The 15,269-nt window shown below is 50.9% G+C and overlaps 5 protein-coding genes across 5 annotated transcripts; 2 read left to right on the plus strand and 3 right to left on the minus strand.

The window, feature by feature from the left end:
* Positions 1 to 164: 164 nt before the first annotated feature.
* On the minus strand, positions 165 to 1,343 carry AtWU_03541 (Zn(II)2Cys6 transcription factor domain-containing protein; the record flags this gene model as incomplete). The annotated part of the gene is made up of 1 exon (XM_035498653.1): positions 165 to 1,343. One exon carries the CDS (start codon positions 1,341 to 1,343, stop codon positions 165 to 167), a length of 1,179 nt encoding a protein of 392 aa, XP_035354546.1.
* Positions 1,344 to 1,656: 313 nt separating this feature from the next.
* AtWU_03542 (C6 finger domain protein) lies at positions 1,657 to 2,565 on the minus strand (the record flags this gene model as incomplete). The annotated part of the gene is made up of 3 exons (XM_035498654.1): positions 1,657 to 1,833; positions 1,883 to 2,193; positions 2,244 to 2,565. 3 exons carry the CDS (start codon positions 2,563 to 2,565, stop codon positions 1,657 to 1,659), a joined length of 810 nt encoding a protein of 269 aa, XP_035354547.1.
* A 369-nt stretch (positions 2,566 to 2,934) lies between these two features.
* On the plus strand, positions 2,935 to 3,990 carry AtWU_03543 (short chain dehydrogenase/reductase SDR; the record flags this gene model as incomplete). The annotated part of the gene is made up of 2 exons (XM_035498655.1): positions 2,935 to 3,576; positions 3,634 to 3,990. 2 exons carry the CDS (start codon positions 2,935 to 2,937, stop codon positions 3,988 to 3,990), a joined length of 999 nt encoding a protein of 332 aa, XP_035354548.1.
* Positions 3,991 to 4,134: 144 nt separating this feature from the next.
* Positions 4,135 to 5,784, minus strand: AtWU_03544 (alpha-amylase; the record flags this gene model as incomplete). The annotated part of the gene is made up of 1 exon (XM_035498656.1): positions 4,135 to 5,784. The coding sequence occupies one exon, from the start codon at positions 5,782 to 5,784 to the stop codon at positions 4,135 to 4,137; it is 1,650 nt and encodes a 549-aa protein (XP_035354549.1).
* Positions 5,785 to 7,574: 1,790 nt separating this feature from the next.
* On the plus strand, positions 7,575 to 15,255 carry AtWU_03545 (alpha-1,3-glucan synthase Ags1; the record flags this gene model as incomplete). The annotated part of the gene is made up of 7 exons (XM_035498657.1): positions 7,575 to 7,931; positions 8,007 to 8,182; positions 8,270 to 9,072; positions 9,135 to 14,244; positions 14,311 to 14,516; positions 14,630 to 15,143; positions 15,207 to 15,255. 7 exons carry the CDS (start codon positions 7,575 to 7,577, stop codon positions 15,253 to 15,255), a joined length of 7,215 nt encoding a protein of 2,404 aa, XP_035354550.1.
* Positions 15,256 to 15,269: the final 14 nt, after the last annotated feature.

Here is a 15,269-nt window from a genome sequence, read left to right on the forward strand (position 1 = left end):
CATGACCCGCATAGCCCCGTCAATGTCCACTCATCTTCTGAGGGATACGAGTCTCCATTTCTTCCGCTTTGATAGGTAGCATGCTGACCAGCAATTCACTCTTCTGAGAGAAAGGCTATCATTATCACTACCGGCTAAATTTATTCATCGCAGATTGACTATACTCAACTACCGAGTATGTTCCTGTGCACGGTGTCCAATCCTTTGCATGCAACCAGCAAAAGGAATTTGAAGTCATCTACATGAAGCAGTTCGCCTTGTTCCCAGACACCCACGAGCTCGTCGTAAGACACAATTTTGGATGCCGATTGCGTAGTCAATTGCTCTTCATCAAGACTCCCAAAATACAAATTCGTGTATGACTGAGTAGAGACCGGCAGCCCAGCCAGATATTTGATAAAGTCGCATCTGTGAAAGTGAACCACAGCATGAACAGCCCGCACCAGATATGACACCAAGATAAGTCGCCTGGCATTTTCACAGAGATCCTTGCTCTTAAAAAGACTTGGGGAGGATGTGTGCCGAAGTTCCAACTCTCTGCGTTCTAGGTCGGCTGTGCCCTGTGCTAACTTGTAGTCCAACTGTATAAACAAAGACTGATCACCAACACCACCCGCGAGGAAGAGAATAAAGTAGAGAATCAAGGCCTGGAGATGATCCAGTTGATCCTGCAGCTCCGCCTGCGGTAGGTTACCCATACCCGCATTATTGACGCCTGCCTTCAACAGCTGGAGGTAGAAAGGCTGGGTTGCATGCTGGCAGGTGCGATATGCGGCGCACACTCCGTAGGCTTCACGGAGAATAGGAGAAAGTTCCCTTTTAGAATCGGTGGGTGACTCAATGAGAGGCAGTGTACCGGTGTTCAAGAAGTGATCGACATAGCCTAGAAATGTTCGGATGCAGAATCGCCAGGTTTGCGTATCATTAACACGGGGCCAAAACTCCAAGACTCTGCGTTCCAGCCGTGGCAGCAAGGAGGATGATAGTCCATCTATTGCCCTTGTGTTAGACAACCACTCATCCGGTTCTATGGCCCAGGCCTGAGCGGGGCTCGTCGGACCGTCCGGGAACCACTGCAGTGGGTCGATATATTCCTCTCCGGGATAGAGGATCGTAGATCGGTCTATGCAGCTATCTACAATCATGATGTCGCTGACTCCCAAGATACCTGAGTCGCTTGCAGTGCTGACATTTGCAATCTGATCCTGTGTATTCTGTGGAGGCGGATATGGGTACTGACACGCAGCGTTCTTCTTCCGACACCGGGCGCAAGTGGGCCTATCCAGGTCGCACCGACGCTTTGCTGCAACACATGATAAACAAGATGTTTTTCGAAGGGACATGGTTAAGTCCGCTGTCGTTATAGTGATTCGACTGCGCTGGTTGCGGGGTCTTGAAGTTCTTAGCCTCCGGCTTATGCGTCGCGGTTGAGTTGCGGACAAAAGTGGATCTGCGGAGGAGGGTGGACCACTGCTATCATCTGACATCAGCCAGAGAGCAGATCCCTCTGTCTTACGAAGTATTATTTAATATGACACGAAAAACATGAATGGAAATATTTCCCTATGGTTAATAGCCGATCGGGAACCTATACATCTAGGGGTATTGGTATTTTTGTTATAGTAACCGATACAACGAACCCTAACACTCTCACCCTTACCAGGGTGTCCTAATATGCAGTTCTAAGTCGCCTCTCGTCTTCGTAATCAGGTTTAGTAGAAAGTGTTCCATAAGTCCATCAAGTCCAAGTGTCTGGGGCCCGCCTTTCAGTGTGACCATCTCCACTGCTGCGTCGACGTGATGCTTGAGCATTTTTGTATCACGAACATATAACTATACACTATTAGCACTCTCCGCGAAAGGTCGAAGTAAAAGAACTTACTTCGTCATACGCTAGCATAATAGCTTTCGCGACCGTTGAGTCACTCAGTAACGGCATCTCAGCCGATATAGCATGCCTTAGTGCATGCAGACTCTGGGATTTATAATGAAGAGTCAATTGTTGGAAGATATGCTGCTGTTCCTGAGAGCCCTGTCCATATGCAATAGACAAGTGACGGCATGCAGCAAGCAAGATGATATCGAGAAGACTTGACTCGGTGATCGCAGTAGGAACCCAGAGTCTGATCATGCGCTGCGCGAAGAAGATCGCGCTCTCATTGCAGCGCATCAGAGGGATGACGACACTGACGTCTTTACCATAGATTAGCAAACTTAGTATCTTCTGGACTTGGAGGTCATACAATGATCAAAGAGAAATTGCTCTAATGAGGTTAAGCCCCTAGCAAAGCTATGAAAAGGGTCTCGCCTATCAGCCGAGAGGATTGTGACAACTCCAGGTGATACACTGTCTCTGAAGCTAGGATAACTACTGAATACACTGTCTCGTGTGTCTCTCCTCCCCCGCTTCTGTGCCTGATACTCTATCATCCGCCGATGTCGGACGCGGGCATGCGCAGAGCGAGCGGCATGTGAGCGAGTAATCCGTTGTTGTGACTCTGTCAATGTAGCCTTCTCTTTCGGAACAAGCGTGACATTGATAAAAGGTAGTTCCCGCTCAGCCATCCTGTAGAAAAGACAATCAATGAAATATTGTCTCTCAAGGGTGAGCCACACAATGTTTATGATGACATTTTGAGATGAAGCTGGGCAGCTGACATGGCTGACAAAGCATCTATTATCAAACTTTGCCAAGACCTGCGCCTGCTCAAAGAGGCTTAATGCTTATTTTGGATAGACTCAGCTTCGTGATTGGCTCAATGTGCACTGTTGATGTCGTATAGATAGATTCTGCCATGTATGAGAGATATTGTACTAGGAAAGGGGGCATGAAGGACGAATATAAAAGCATCATGTCCTCCCCTTGCTTCATCAGACTTCGTTATATCGTTCCCTCTTTGAACTCAAGTCTTCAGGTTATCCATCGATTCCATCATGGAAGGAACAGTCCTTATCACCGGCGCAAACGGCTCTCTTGCCCTAGGCTTCATCCAAGCCTTACTATACCTCCATCCCCATATGGCCCTGATCGCCACCGTCCGGAACCCCTCTCCAGACCAAGACCCAAACACCGCGAAACTCCTCAACCTAGTTGCCTGCTACCCTAAAGCGAACTTCCACCTGGAGGCCCTCGATCTCGGCAACCTTGCCAGCGTCCGCTCCTTCGCAGATCAACTAGCCGACAATATAACCTCCAAGAAGCTTCCACCCATCTCAGCAATCATCTGCAACGCCGCCACCTTCTCCTTCGAAGCAGGACAGGTCTTCACGACGGATGGTTACGAAGCTACCTTCCAAGTATGCCATCTGTCTCACTACCTCTTGATCTTGAAACTTCTCGATAGCATGAACAAGACATCCGGACGTATAGTCCTCCTTGGCTCAGTCACCCACTACCCCGAAAAACCCAACCCGCTTTGTTCTCTGAGGCCGGGGTTTCCGGAGAATATTGATGATTTGGTGCGTCCGCCGCCGGATCCAGAAAATCTTGTGCATGATAAAGGGTTCCAGAGATATGGTACTGCAAAGCTGGCGAATGTTACGCTGGCGATGGATTTGAATCGCAGGTTGAAAGAGGTATGTTGTTTTAATTCCCCATAGGAGAAGGGGAAGGATTGACGTTGGGTTTTGCAGGACGATCAGTTGTCCGGCATTACTGCGCTTGCCATGGACCCAGGCGGTCTTCCGAGTTCGAGGGCGCAGGCGGGACAGAAAAGGTCGGCGCGGTGGTCGTTTAGGATTGTTGAGTTTCTGATGCCGGTTCTGCGGTATCTAACTACCATGTTTCGCACCATTGAGGATGCTGGGCGGGATTTAGTGGCTGTGAGTGTTGGGGATGAGTTCCGAGGGAAATCGGGGTACTATGTTGGGACGAAGGAAGGGGCGCCTGCGGCCATTAGTGAGGATCATGAGGCACAGGAGAAATTGTGGAAGAATTGTTGGAGGTGGGCATGTATGCGGGCTGAGGAGACTGTGCTTCGAGATGCTTGATAGATAATTATCGCAGGACAAAATAAAACTAAGGACGTGTTTGTGTTTAATGTCGAAATATATATTCTCGCTCTCAAAAACGTGTACATATTCATAGGGCATTATGTAATTTGCTGGTATCAAACTGAGTAGAAAAGACAAAACTTATATCCGGAATGCCAAAAAAGCAACCAGCGCCATGAAAAGCGAAGCAGAAGCAGATGGTATGACAGAGTGGCTTCCACCAGACGACGAAGAACCCACAGCAGAAAGCCTCAGCTCAGAATACGTCACATTGGAGGTATTGTAGCCACACAGCCCACTTCCCGGCATCATTGCAGCGGGAAAGAAGACTCGAGGCTCGCCCTTGTCCATGTCCACGACCAATTGGCTGTAGGTGTTGACCGTATAGTTGACGCAGTTCAGCACTTCCGTGACCACCTCGCTAGCCCCATAGCTCATAGGTAGCGTCAAAGTATAAGCCGAACCATTGGAGCCCGCCGTAGATAAGACCATGATGACTTGGCGTCCGTAGGTGCCCTTCCAGAAAGCCAACTCGCTACCTCCCTGGTAAATCGGGTATGTTTTTGAGTTGATGTAACTGGAATCAAGGTTAATGGCATGTTTGCGGATGGCATTGAGTTTCGCAATGTGTTTATACAGCGTCGCATTGGTGTCGAAATCGGTCAACCAGAGGGCCGCTCGGTTGGAATAGGCAATGGCTTGCTCCAGACCTTGGTAGACCAAGGGAATGCCGTCGTAGAGCATCATGAAGGTTAGTGCAGTTTTGGCTAGCATGATATCGTCATTCATGTAGGCCCATCGGTCCACGTCTTGATCTTCGATGAAATTGACCATTGCGAACGTGTCCGTGCAGAGATCGTTGATCGTTGCGATTTCCTCGAGCAAGGTCGCAGGCTCTCCGTTCAAGAAGGCCGTGATCATAGAGTAATAGAGGGGGTAGTTGGGAAGACTTGGCAGGTAATCTCTCTGGTACTTGCACACGTTGGTGGCATTCGAATCCATGACTTCGCCCGTCATGAATCCGCCCACGGTTTCCGCATATGTAGGCAGAAAGCTGGGAGTGAGGGATTTGGCAGCGTCGATTCGTAGCCCGTCAATGGAGTAATTGCTAATGACCGATTTACTCCAGTCCATTAAGATGTCCTGCACCGCGGTATGCTCTGTGTAGAGATCCGGGAGTGCGGTGTAGTTGTCACCAGTCTGACACCACTGGGCATCCGTATAGTTGTTCCAGTTCGTAATGAGGCAGTAAGGGTGGAAGTATGAGGATCCATTGAATTGAGGAAAGACATTGTAGTCAATAGTTGTCGCAGGATCCTCCCCGTCCGTCATGTAAGCCATGTTGTTGATGACGACGTCCAGCAGCAAGTACATGTCTCGTGCGTGGATCTCCTCGCTCAGCTTCAAAAGCTCCTCCCGGGTCCCGAAATGAGAGTTGATCTCGTATAGATCCAGAGGCCAGTACCCATGGTAGGCCTCCCCGTCCTTAGATCGCCCCGCAATGTTTTTAATTACAGGGGAGATCATGATAGCATCGAACCCCATGCCTTGAATGTAGTCCAGCTTATCGATCGTCCCCTGCCAAGACCCGCCACAGTAATTGGCTTCCGTTGTATTGCATGGTGCGGTGGTCGAGCCGTTGGTGAGGGCAAACCGATCGGTCATTGTCTGGTAGATGGATCGCGTCTTCCATGCTTCTGTGCTTGCGGCTGTCGCTAGCGAAACGCACCAGCACAGGAGACAGACGGCCATGAGCCGTTGGCCCAGGAGGGAAGAGAATTTTCGAAACATAATTGGCCGTAACTACCCTCTATGCCCCCTTGTGGAGGTTCTGCTTCCCGTTGGGTGGGTTTAGGGTGACCGAATGAATTATGACAAGCAACAGCTTACTCTAACGAATGTGTTTTAAGCGTTTCAACTTCACGCGATCCAGCCAAACGGGCCGCTGAGCATGATGTTGAGGCCGGATACGCTGTTCCCGTTGCAATAACGGGGAAAAGAAAGAATGACAAGTCAAAGCAACGCGACTCAGGGGGGCGGAACCCCCGATAGCTATAGCAAGAGATAAGAGCGCCAGACCGGGGGCTGCAGAAAAAGGCCGGTCGAAGCCGGAAGTACCATAAATAGGTAGTCTCTCCCCCACCCTCGGTCACATCGTGTGCCCGGAGCCCTATCCATCATACTAGTCAACACCCAACGAGAACCAAAAATAAAGACGACATCTAAATCTGTAACGCTCGATGGTACTATACTCTACTAGTACTCCAGTTCACCCGAACATTCGAGAACGGGTAGCAGCGTTAAACACGAAGATCCCCTGGGATTGTCGCGGGAGATTGACTGATTATCGTGAGGGCAGGGCTACGCTGGAGGGTGAAGTGGACAAGGCAAATTAACTTCCCACTTTTCGGCTGGGAGAGCGTTCAAGCGTCAAACAGCTGATTGGTGTGATAGTGACGAGGCCATGCGTGGTCCAGTGGCAATTGCGTAAGTCTGCCGGGCCGGCCCCCACATGCCTTGTCATAATGTTTGGATGCAGTGGAGTCGATGCCTTGGTTTGTGGTTAGTTGTTGGTTAGTTCCTGCTTAGTTCCTGGTTAGTGCCGACAACAGCCTTTCATAGGACGGTGGTCATCTCCACTCGGCCACTATCTTCGAATAGAAGCTTTGCCGGCCAAGCGGCTAAAATCATAAGTCCGAGCCCGGCCAGGCACAGCGAAATAGAGCAGCCCCTAAACCTGACATCCGAAAAAGCCACTCGGACTTGCAGGGAAAATTCTGCCACGCCGTTGGCTCCAGGCAGCTGTCCAATTTCCCACCATAATCTATCCGGGCGGGGTTTGGGTGTGTTCACCATGCAGGAAAGCCAGTTTGTGTAGTGCCTGACTTGAGCCAGGAGAAGGGGGCCCAGTATCTACTCCGTATGCCCTCGATCTTGAGATTGACATTGAGATTTCGGATGATCAGAGGATTGACCGGGCTAAATTTGGTGTTCGGGCGTGGGTACTAAATCATGTTGCCATGAGGCCGTGCGGAACACCTGGAGAGTACGTATGGCCTCGTAATCAGTGGCTCGATTTAGGCCCAGCAGGATAGGCCAGTCCTGGCCAAGACTTATCACTGGGGCAAGTCGCCTTATCGATATGTGATGGACACAAGCTGGAAGCCACGAGAACACTTATCAGTCGTTCTTTTGCTGGGGGCGCAGTTGGCTTTGGTCTCCCCCATATTTGGCTTCTTCGTTTCCTCTGACTTGTCTTACTTTAATTTCTTTCCGTCGTTTTTATTCCTAACCATTCCCAACTGAAGACTTCATCCGCCCAATTGTTCATCCTTCGTTTGCATTCTGCTTCTTCACTCGTTTTCACCTCTACACGCCGTTCGTTCCGGACCACTCGGTCGCCACTCTTGGTCTTTGTCTAGCTTTGCTTGTTCAGAAAAAGGCACCCCTATTATTGTCTCTCGTTTTCTGTCTCGAATTCTGTAAGCCTTTCGAAAGTGCGTACTTATGACTGGCTCGTAGAAAAGCTTGGCCTTTTGTGATTGAACTGCGAAAAGAGGCCTGTTGCGCTTCAGCACAACATGAAGCGGGTGCTCGCTGGCCTCGTCCTTGCCTCCACGGCATGGCAGGCTGTCGCTTGGCCCTACAATGCATCACTCGCAGATTACAATCTGAACCAGAACAAAACTGCGACAAATCCTGCAGATTATTGGGGTCAATGGCCAAACCACACCGGCGATTATTTTCCATCTCCGGATAACTGGCGATTTCCGTTTTACACCCTGATGCTTGATCGCTTTGTGAACGGAGATCCGACGAACGATAATTACAACAATTCAGTATGGGAACACGATATTTGGTCAACACAGATGCGTCATGGCGGAGATGTAGTTGGTCTTATCGATACGCTTGATTATTTGCAGGGAATGGGCATCAAGGTCGGTCAAGGGAACGGAATCCGATTGTCGGAAATCGGGTAGGTGAGGTCGATTGCTGATCAGTTCGGGTTCTAGGGGATTTATCTGGCTGGCACAGTTCTCATGAACCAACCCTGGGGATACGATGGCTATTCGGCACTGGACACTACTCTGCTGGACGGACATTACGGAAATCTAGCACAATGGCGACATGCAATCACCGAGATCCACAATCGTGGCATGTACGTTATTTTCGACAACACGCTTGCGACGTATGTGCTCCTATTGTCCCCCATTGCTAATTCCCATGCGATGGGCAATCACAGTTTTAAGAAATGTATCTAACGAGGCTTCCATAGAATGGGAGATTTGATCGGATTCGAGGGTTACCTAAATACCTCGGCACCTTTTACAGTGGACGAGCATAAAGTCGAATGGAAGACTGCTCGGCGATACGTGGATTTCGATTTTGGTAACACTTATAACGAGACGTGCGATTATCCCCGATTTTGGTATGAAAATGGTTATCCCGTCCAGAAGACGGTCACCGACTCCCTGGTTGGCTGCTACGACAGTGATTTCGATCAATACGGTGATGTCGAGGCCTTCGGAGTGTTTCCAGACTGGGAGCGAGAATTGGCCAAGTTTGCTTCTGTGCAGGACCGCCTGCGTGAGTGGCGCCCGTCAGTCCGAGACAGACTGATTCGCCATTCGTGTCTGGTGATATACCAGCTTGACATCGATGGTTTCCGCTACGATAAAGCCACGCAGGCTACAGTTGATGCTTTGGGTGATATGTCAGCTGCTTATCGCGAATGCGCCCGGGCAGTAGGAAAGGAGAATTTTTTCATAGCCGGAGAAATTACTGGTGGAAACACCTTCGGATCAGTCTATTTGGGGCGTGGTCGGCAACCTGATCAGTATCCATCTTCGATTGAGGCTGCCATGAATCTCACGAATACCTCGGAGCCGCAATACTTCCTGCGAGAGGAGGGCATGAATGCCATCGATGGCGCCGCATTTCATTATTCGATCTATCGCAACCTCGAGCGGTTCCTAGGGATGGATGGCAGTTTGTCCGCCGGATACGATGTATCGGTGGATTTCATCAATGCCTGGAACGAGATGTTGGTGTCGAACGATTTCCTCAACCCTAATACTGGTAACTTATTGCCACGGGCTCCAAGGAAATAGAAAGGATAAGAAAGCTGACCATAGGTGCAGGTGAATTCGATCCCCGACACATGTATGGTGTCACCAATCAAGATGTCTTCCGCTGGCCAACGCTGGAGAAGGGAACCGAACGCCAGCTGCTTGGCCAATTTGTGACTACCTTGCTTCTTCCTGGGATCCCACTACTGCTGTGGGGAGAAGAACAGGCATTCTATGTCCTGGATGCTACTGCGTCAAATTATATCTTTGGACGCCAGTCCATGTCGCCGGCCGTTGCCTGGCACATGCACGGATGCTTTTCTCTGGACTCCTCGACTTTCTATGACTGGCCTATTACAAGGGGTCGTCACGCTTGCGAGGATATTACAGTAACGTATGATCATCGGGATCCCTCCCATCCAGCTCGTAACATCATAAAACACATGTACCAGCTGCGCATCGACTTCCCCGTGCTCAACGACGGCTTCAATGTCACCAAACTGTCCAACCATACAGAATATGTATACTACCCAGGATCCAATGGAACAGCTACTGAAACCGGTCTCTGGTCAGTTTACCGTGGAATCAGCTCTGACTTCCAGGACTTGGGAACCGGCAACAACCAGCCGGTCTGGTTGGTGTATCATAACACTAATCGGACAATCGACTACACATTCGATTGCAGTGACAATGACAGCGCATTAATTTCTCCTTTCGACACCGGCACTTGGGTCAAGAACCTTTTCTACCCCTTCGATGAACATGAGTTGAGCAGCAGTCCGCAAAAGCTTGGCCTCAATGGATCTACGGCCTATAACGGTTGTCTTTCCAACATGACGATGAAGGCTTACGAGTTCCGCGCGTATGTCCCACGTGCTAAATTTACCAAGCCTCGGCCTATGATCACAGCCTTGTCCCCGGGGCACGATGCGCCCGTGCGATCCACCGTTGCACCGAATGAGGATGAATCGGTTGAAATCAAGATTTACTTCTCCGAGGCCATGAACTGTGATTCGGTGACGAGTTCCATCTACGTCAACTCTTCTACTGAGGCCGGGAAAACCCCAACAATAGACACAGACAGTGTCAGTTGCAAGACCGCCACACTCAACGAGACCGGCAGCGACTGGTCTGGTTTTATCCCGAGTGCCTGGGTATGGCAGGGGAATTTGACTGGCGTGTACAATGGTATTCATCGTATAACCGTGAACAACGCCACTAATTCCTACAAAAACGAGACCACCGATTCTGTTGATCACTTTCTTCTGCGAGTGGGTCAAATTGATAACCCCATGATATACACGACCGCCAATTACTCCACCAGCCTGCTTCACAAATACGAAAATGGCTCGCTTTACATCCAACATCACGCTGCTGGTGCAGACAAGTGGCGATATTCCACGAATTGGGGGTCCTCTTATTCAGACTGGATGGATTACACGGGTGGAAACACTACCATAACAGAGTTATCGTGGTCCGGCACGAGCAAGCAAGCTTGGGAGGGGTACCACGTCCGCGCTGAATACTGGAGCAAATGGACGGGTAGCAGCGATTACGTGCAGGAAGGCGATACAGATTGGAAGAAAGGCCCTCGACGCTTTCCCCACATCTTCTGGGAAGGTCCCTACAATGAATACGGCTACGACGCTGGTTTGGAGAGCGAGATACACCTGGATCCAGAGGATGGGCTGTGGAAGTACCATTTCACTTATGAGTGGCCAGCAATCGGGCAGGTCAGCATCTGGGGGATGAACCCGGATGGTTCGCCGGATGAAGGATGGGTAATGGGCGATGCTGATAACGACTCCGTCCTTGACCGGATGCCTCCATCATCCCTCTCCGAAACTGTGATCAATATTACATCGCATCCGCCTTCGCCATACATCTCCTGGAAGCTGATCATCGACGATGCCACTCAGAAGTTCCAACTGGTACCGGTAGGACATCAAGCGACACAGATTGCGATGTATGTGCTATTCTGGATCGTGCCTCCTCTTTCAGCTGCGGCGTGTTTCTGGGTCTTCATGAAGTCCTTCTACAAAGTTAAGTTCAACCAGGTCGGTGTGGACCAGAAGTCTGGCTTCGCAATTGCCCTGCGCCGAAGGTTCGAAAAGAAAGCTCCAGGTGGGGAGTATAACCGTCTCAACCCCATAATGCGACTGGCCAATAAATCAGGCTTGCTCCAAACTGCCACCCCTTTTAGCGCTGCTGCAGCCGCTGGGAAGCGTCGCATGGTCTTGATCGCCACCATGGAGTACGATATCGAAGACTGGGCGATAAAGATCAAAATTGGAGGTCTTGGAGTGATGGCTCAGTTGATGGGCAAGACCCTTAGCCACCAGGATCTCATTTGGGTGGTCCCCTGCGTGGGAGATGTCGAGTACCCTGTTGACACCCCAGCTGAGTCAATTCTGGTAACACTTATGGGCACGGAATATGAGGTGCAAGTGCAATATCATTACCTAAACAACATCACCTATATCCTCCTCGATGCTCCGGTCTTCCGCCAACAAACGAAATCAAACCCGTATCCCGCGCGCATGGACGATCTGGAAAGTGCGGTCTATTATTCAGCATGGAATCAGTGTATTGCAGCTGTATGCAAGCGCTTCCCTATTGATCTGTACCATATCAACGACTACCATGGCTCTTTGGCGCCCCTTTACTTGCTCCCGGAAACTATACCCGTCTGCCTCTCCCTACACAACGCAGAATTCCAGGGTCTTTGGCCTGTCCGAACAGCTACCGAACGTGAAGAGGTACAGTCAGTTTTCAACCTCAGTGCGGATGTTATGAAGCAGTATGTGCAATTTGGTGAGGTATTCAACCTGTTGCATGCTGGAGCCAGCTATCTGCGCATCCACCAGCGTGGCTTTGGCGCGGTCGGCGTGTCCAAAAAGTACGGCAAGCGCTCCTACGCCCGGTACCCCATCTTTTGGGGATTGCAAAAAGTCGGCAACCTTCCCAATCCTGACCCCTCGGACTTGGGAGAATGGAGCAAGGAGCAAGCCATGGCAGTTCAACGCGGCGAAGTGGCCGTCGATCCGGATTATGAAGCAGGTCGTGGTGCGCTTAAACTGCAGGCGCAGGAATGGGCGGGTCTCAACCAGGACCCTGACGCTGAGCTGTTCGTTTTCGTTGGCCGTTGGTCCATGCAAAAAGGTGTCGACCTCATTGCAGATATCATGCCTTCAGTTATTGAAGCCAATCCGAAGGTCCAATTGATCTGCGTCGGCCCTGTTATTGATCTATACGGAAAGTTCGCTGCGCTCAAGCTCGATCAGATGATGAAACTCTATCCTGGTCGAGTCTTTTCACGCCCTGAGTTCACTGCCCTTCCGCCGTACATATTCTCGGGGGCAGAGTTCGCTTTGATTCCCTCCCGAGATGAACCGTTCGGTCTTGTGGCGGTAGAATTCGGTAGAAAGGGTGCATTAGGCGTGGGAGCCCGCGTTGGTGGACTGGGACAAATGCCTGGATGGTGGTATAACGTCGAATCAACCTCTACATATCATCTTCTGGATCAGTTCAGACAAGCGATTGATGCCGCGTTGGAATCCAAGCAGTCGACTCGTGCAAAAATGCGGGCTCGTTCAGCGAAGCAGCGATTCCCCGTCGCGCAATGGGTGGAGGACTTGGAAATCCTCCAAACGACATCCATCCAGGTCCATACCAAGACAGCTAAAGGCCACGGGCGCCCTCGGACCCCTAACACGGGCGCCTTCCAGGGCAACAGCGTGTCATCTAGGCCGTCGAGCGCTTTCTGGCCTTCATCGGGCACGCAGACACCCATGCTTCATTCCCGCGAGGGCAGCTACACCAACCTTAACCGACTCAGCGACTTCGCTGCCCTGTCTGATCCTACGGAGAGACCAGTCTCTGGTCTACAACGCAAACTCTCCCTTGGTGTTCGTTCTGGCCCGGGTCATAGACCTCGTGCTGCACGTTCTCACTCTTCCCATGATGAGTTATCCGTGACTGAGGAACATCCCGAAGACGTGGCTACCGATGTCGAGGGTGATGATTTCCCGGACAATGAATATGTTCCCACCTCTGCGGAGTTGGAAGCAGCACGTCGCATGCAAGCTGCTCAGCGACCGGGGTCTACGGCCATAACCAGCTCTCACTTCTCACGCGATAGCCAAGCCCTGGCTGTACCTGGAACACCGGGCTCGCCACAAATGCCTGAGCAAAGCCTGTTGCCCCCGGCTGGTCTCAGGGATGTTAGCAACCGGATGAGTACGGCATCATTGCTTTCTGTCGATATGGTGGTGGGACAGAAGAAGGACTTCCGCTTGCAAAAGGTGGATCCGTTTTTCACGGACAGCACAGGCGAGTATTACAACATCTTCGAGCAAAAGTTGCAGAACCTTAAGGGTAGCAATTCTGAAACAGACTATTGTATCGAGGAATTCTTGATCAAGAGTGAGAAGGAGTGGTTTGAACGATTCCACGACGCCAAGTTGGGTCGCTTAAAGTCACCAGCACCCTCAGTCTTCCGTGATAAGCAGGGATCTGTTTCCGTCGTTTCAAGGGAAGATGGGTCCAGTTTCAACGCTGAGAGCTCCCATACACAGGGATCGGAAGTTGATGATGAGTTCCTTCTCGGCAAGGATTACAGCCCCCCTGCTGGTATCAGGCTTTGGATGCAGATCCGCATTGGTAACTGGCCGGTATATTCCATTTTCCTGGCACTAGGCCAGATCCTCGCTGCCAATTCCTACCAAATCACACTCTTGACAGGGCAGGTCGGTGAAACTGCAGTCAAACTATACGGAATTGCAACGACCTACCTTATTGCATCTATTTGCTGGTGGTTGATCTATCGCTATTTCAAGTCCGTCGTTTGTCTGTCCCTCCCGTGGTTATTCTACGGCATCGCATTCGTTCTTATAGGTTCCGCCCATTGGGTCGATAATTCTTTCAACCGAGGCTGGATCCAGAATATCGGGAGCGGCGCGTATGCGGTCGCATCTGCTAGTGGCTCCCTGTTTTTCGCATTGAACTTCGGCGACGAAGGTGGTGCTCCCATGGAGGTTTGGATCTTCCGGGCTTGCATTGTTCAAGGCTTGCAACAAGCATATGTGATTGCCCTTTGGTATTGGGGATCATCCATGAGCACTGCCTCTAGTGAGGGCGTTTCAACGACAACAAGTGGAGTGGCTGGCTCTTGGAAGATGACGTACGTCCCCTCTCTCTTGTTCTTCATGAGCTATCTCATATGGCATCTGCTAACTTCTTCAATTAGTGCCATTTGCTACCCGATTGCTCTAGTCGTGACTCTCATCGGATTCCTCCTCTTCCGCGGATTGCCTAATTATTACCATCAGGCCCCGGGCAAGATCGCCTCGTTCTACAAAGCAGTCTTTCGTCGAAAGATCGTGCTTTGGAACTTTGTTTTCGTCATCCTGCAGAATTTTTTCCTTAGTGCCCCCTACGGCCGGAATTGGAGTTGTACGTTCCCTGCCCCAGCCCACCCCCAACATTCGCCACTTTCCCCGGTCTCCATTTCCATCTTCCCTCCCTCCCCATACAAATGTTGACAACCCAACTTACCAATTCCCCAGTCCTCTGGTCCTCCACCCACGCCGAAGCGTGGCAAGTCGGCCTCCTCTGCATCCTTTTCTTTGGCTTCGTCTGGGTCGGCTTCCTCTTCATCGTCAGCAGATACCTCAAAGCGCATAGCTGGTCATTGCCCCTAATAGCCTGCGGGCTCGGAGCCCCCCGCTGGGCCCAAATCTGGTGGGGAATCTCCGGAATCGGATACTTCCTACCATGGGTGTCCGGCGGATACGTCGGGGGAGCCCTCGCATCGCGCAGTCTCTGGCTTTGGTTGGGTGTTTTGGATAGCATCCAGGGTCTGGGATTCGGCATAATCTTGCTTCAAACGCTAACGCGGACGCATATGCTCTTCACTTTGATTTGTTCTCAGGTGTTGGGTTCTATTGCTACGATCGCCGCGAGAGGCTTCGGGCCGAATAAACTGGGCCCGGGGCCTATCTCCCCTGATCCGACGTTTGGGGTGAGTGCCGTGGCTAATGCGTGGTTCTGGGTCGGATTGTTTTGTCAGTTGGTTATTTGGTATGTTGATTTGGCATCTCCCTGGTGTGTGGGGTGTGATTACTAACGATTGATTGATTGTAGTGCTGGGTTCTTGTTGTTCTTCCGTAAGGAGCAGCTTGCCAAGCCCTAAGGGGCTTTGAACGG

This window comes from Aspergillus tubingensis (assembly GCF_013340325.1).
Source record: "Aspergillus tubingensis WU-2223L DNA, scaffold_5, whole genome shotgun sequence".
NCBI lineage: Eukaryota > Fungi > Ascomycota > Eurotiomycetes > Eurotiales > Aspergillaceae > Aspergillus > Aspergillus tubingensis.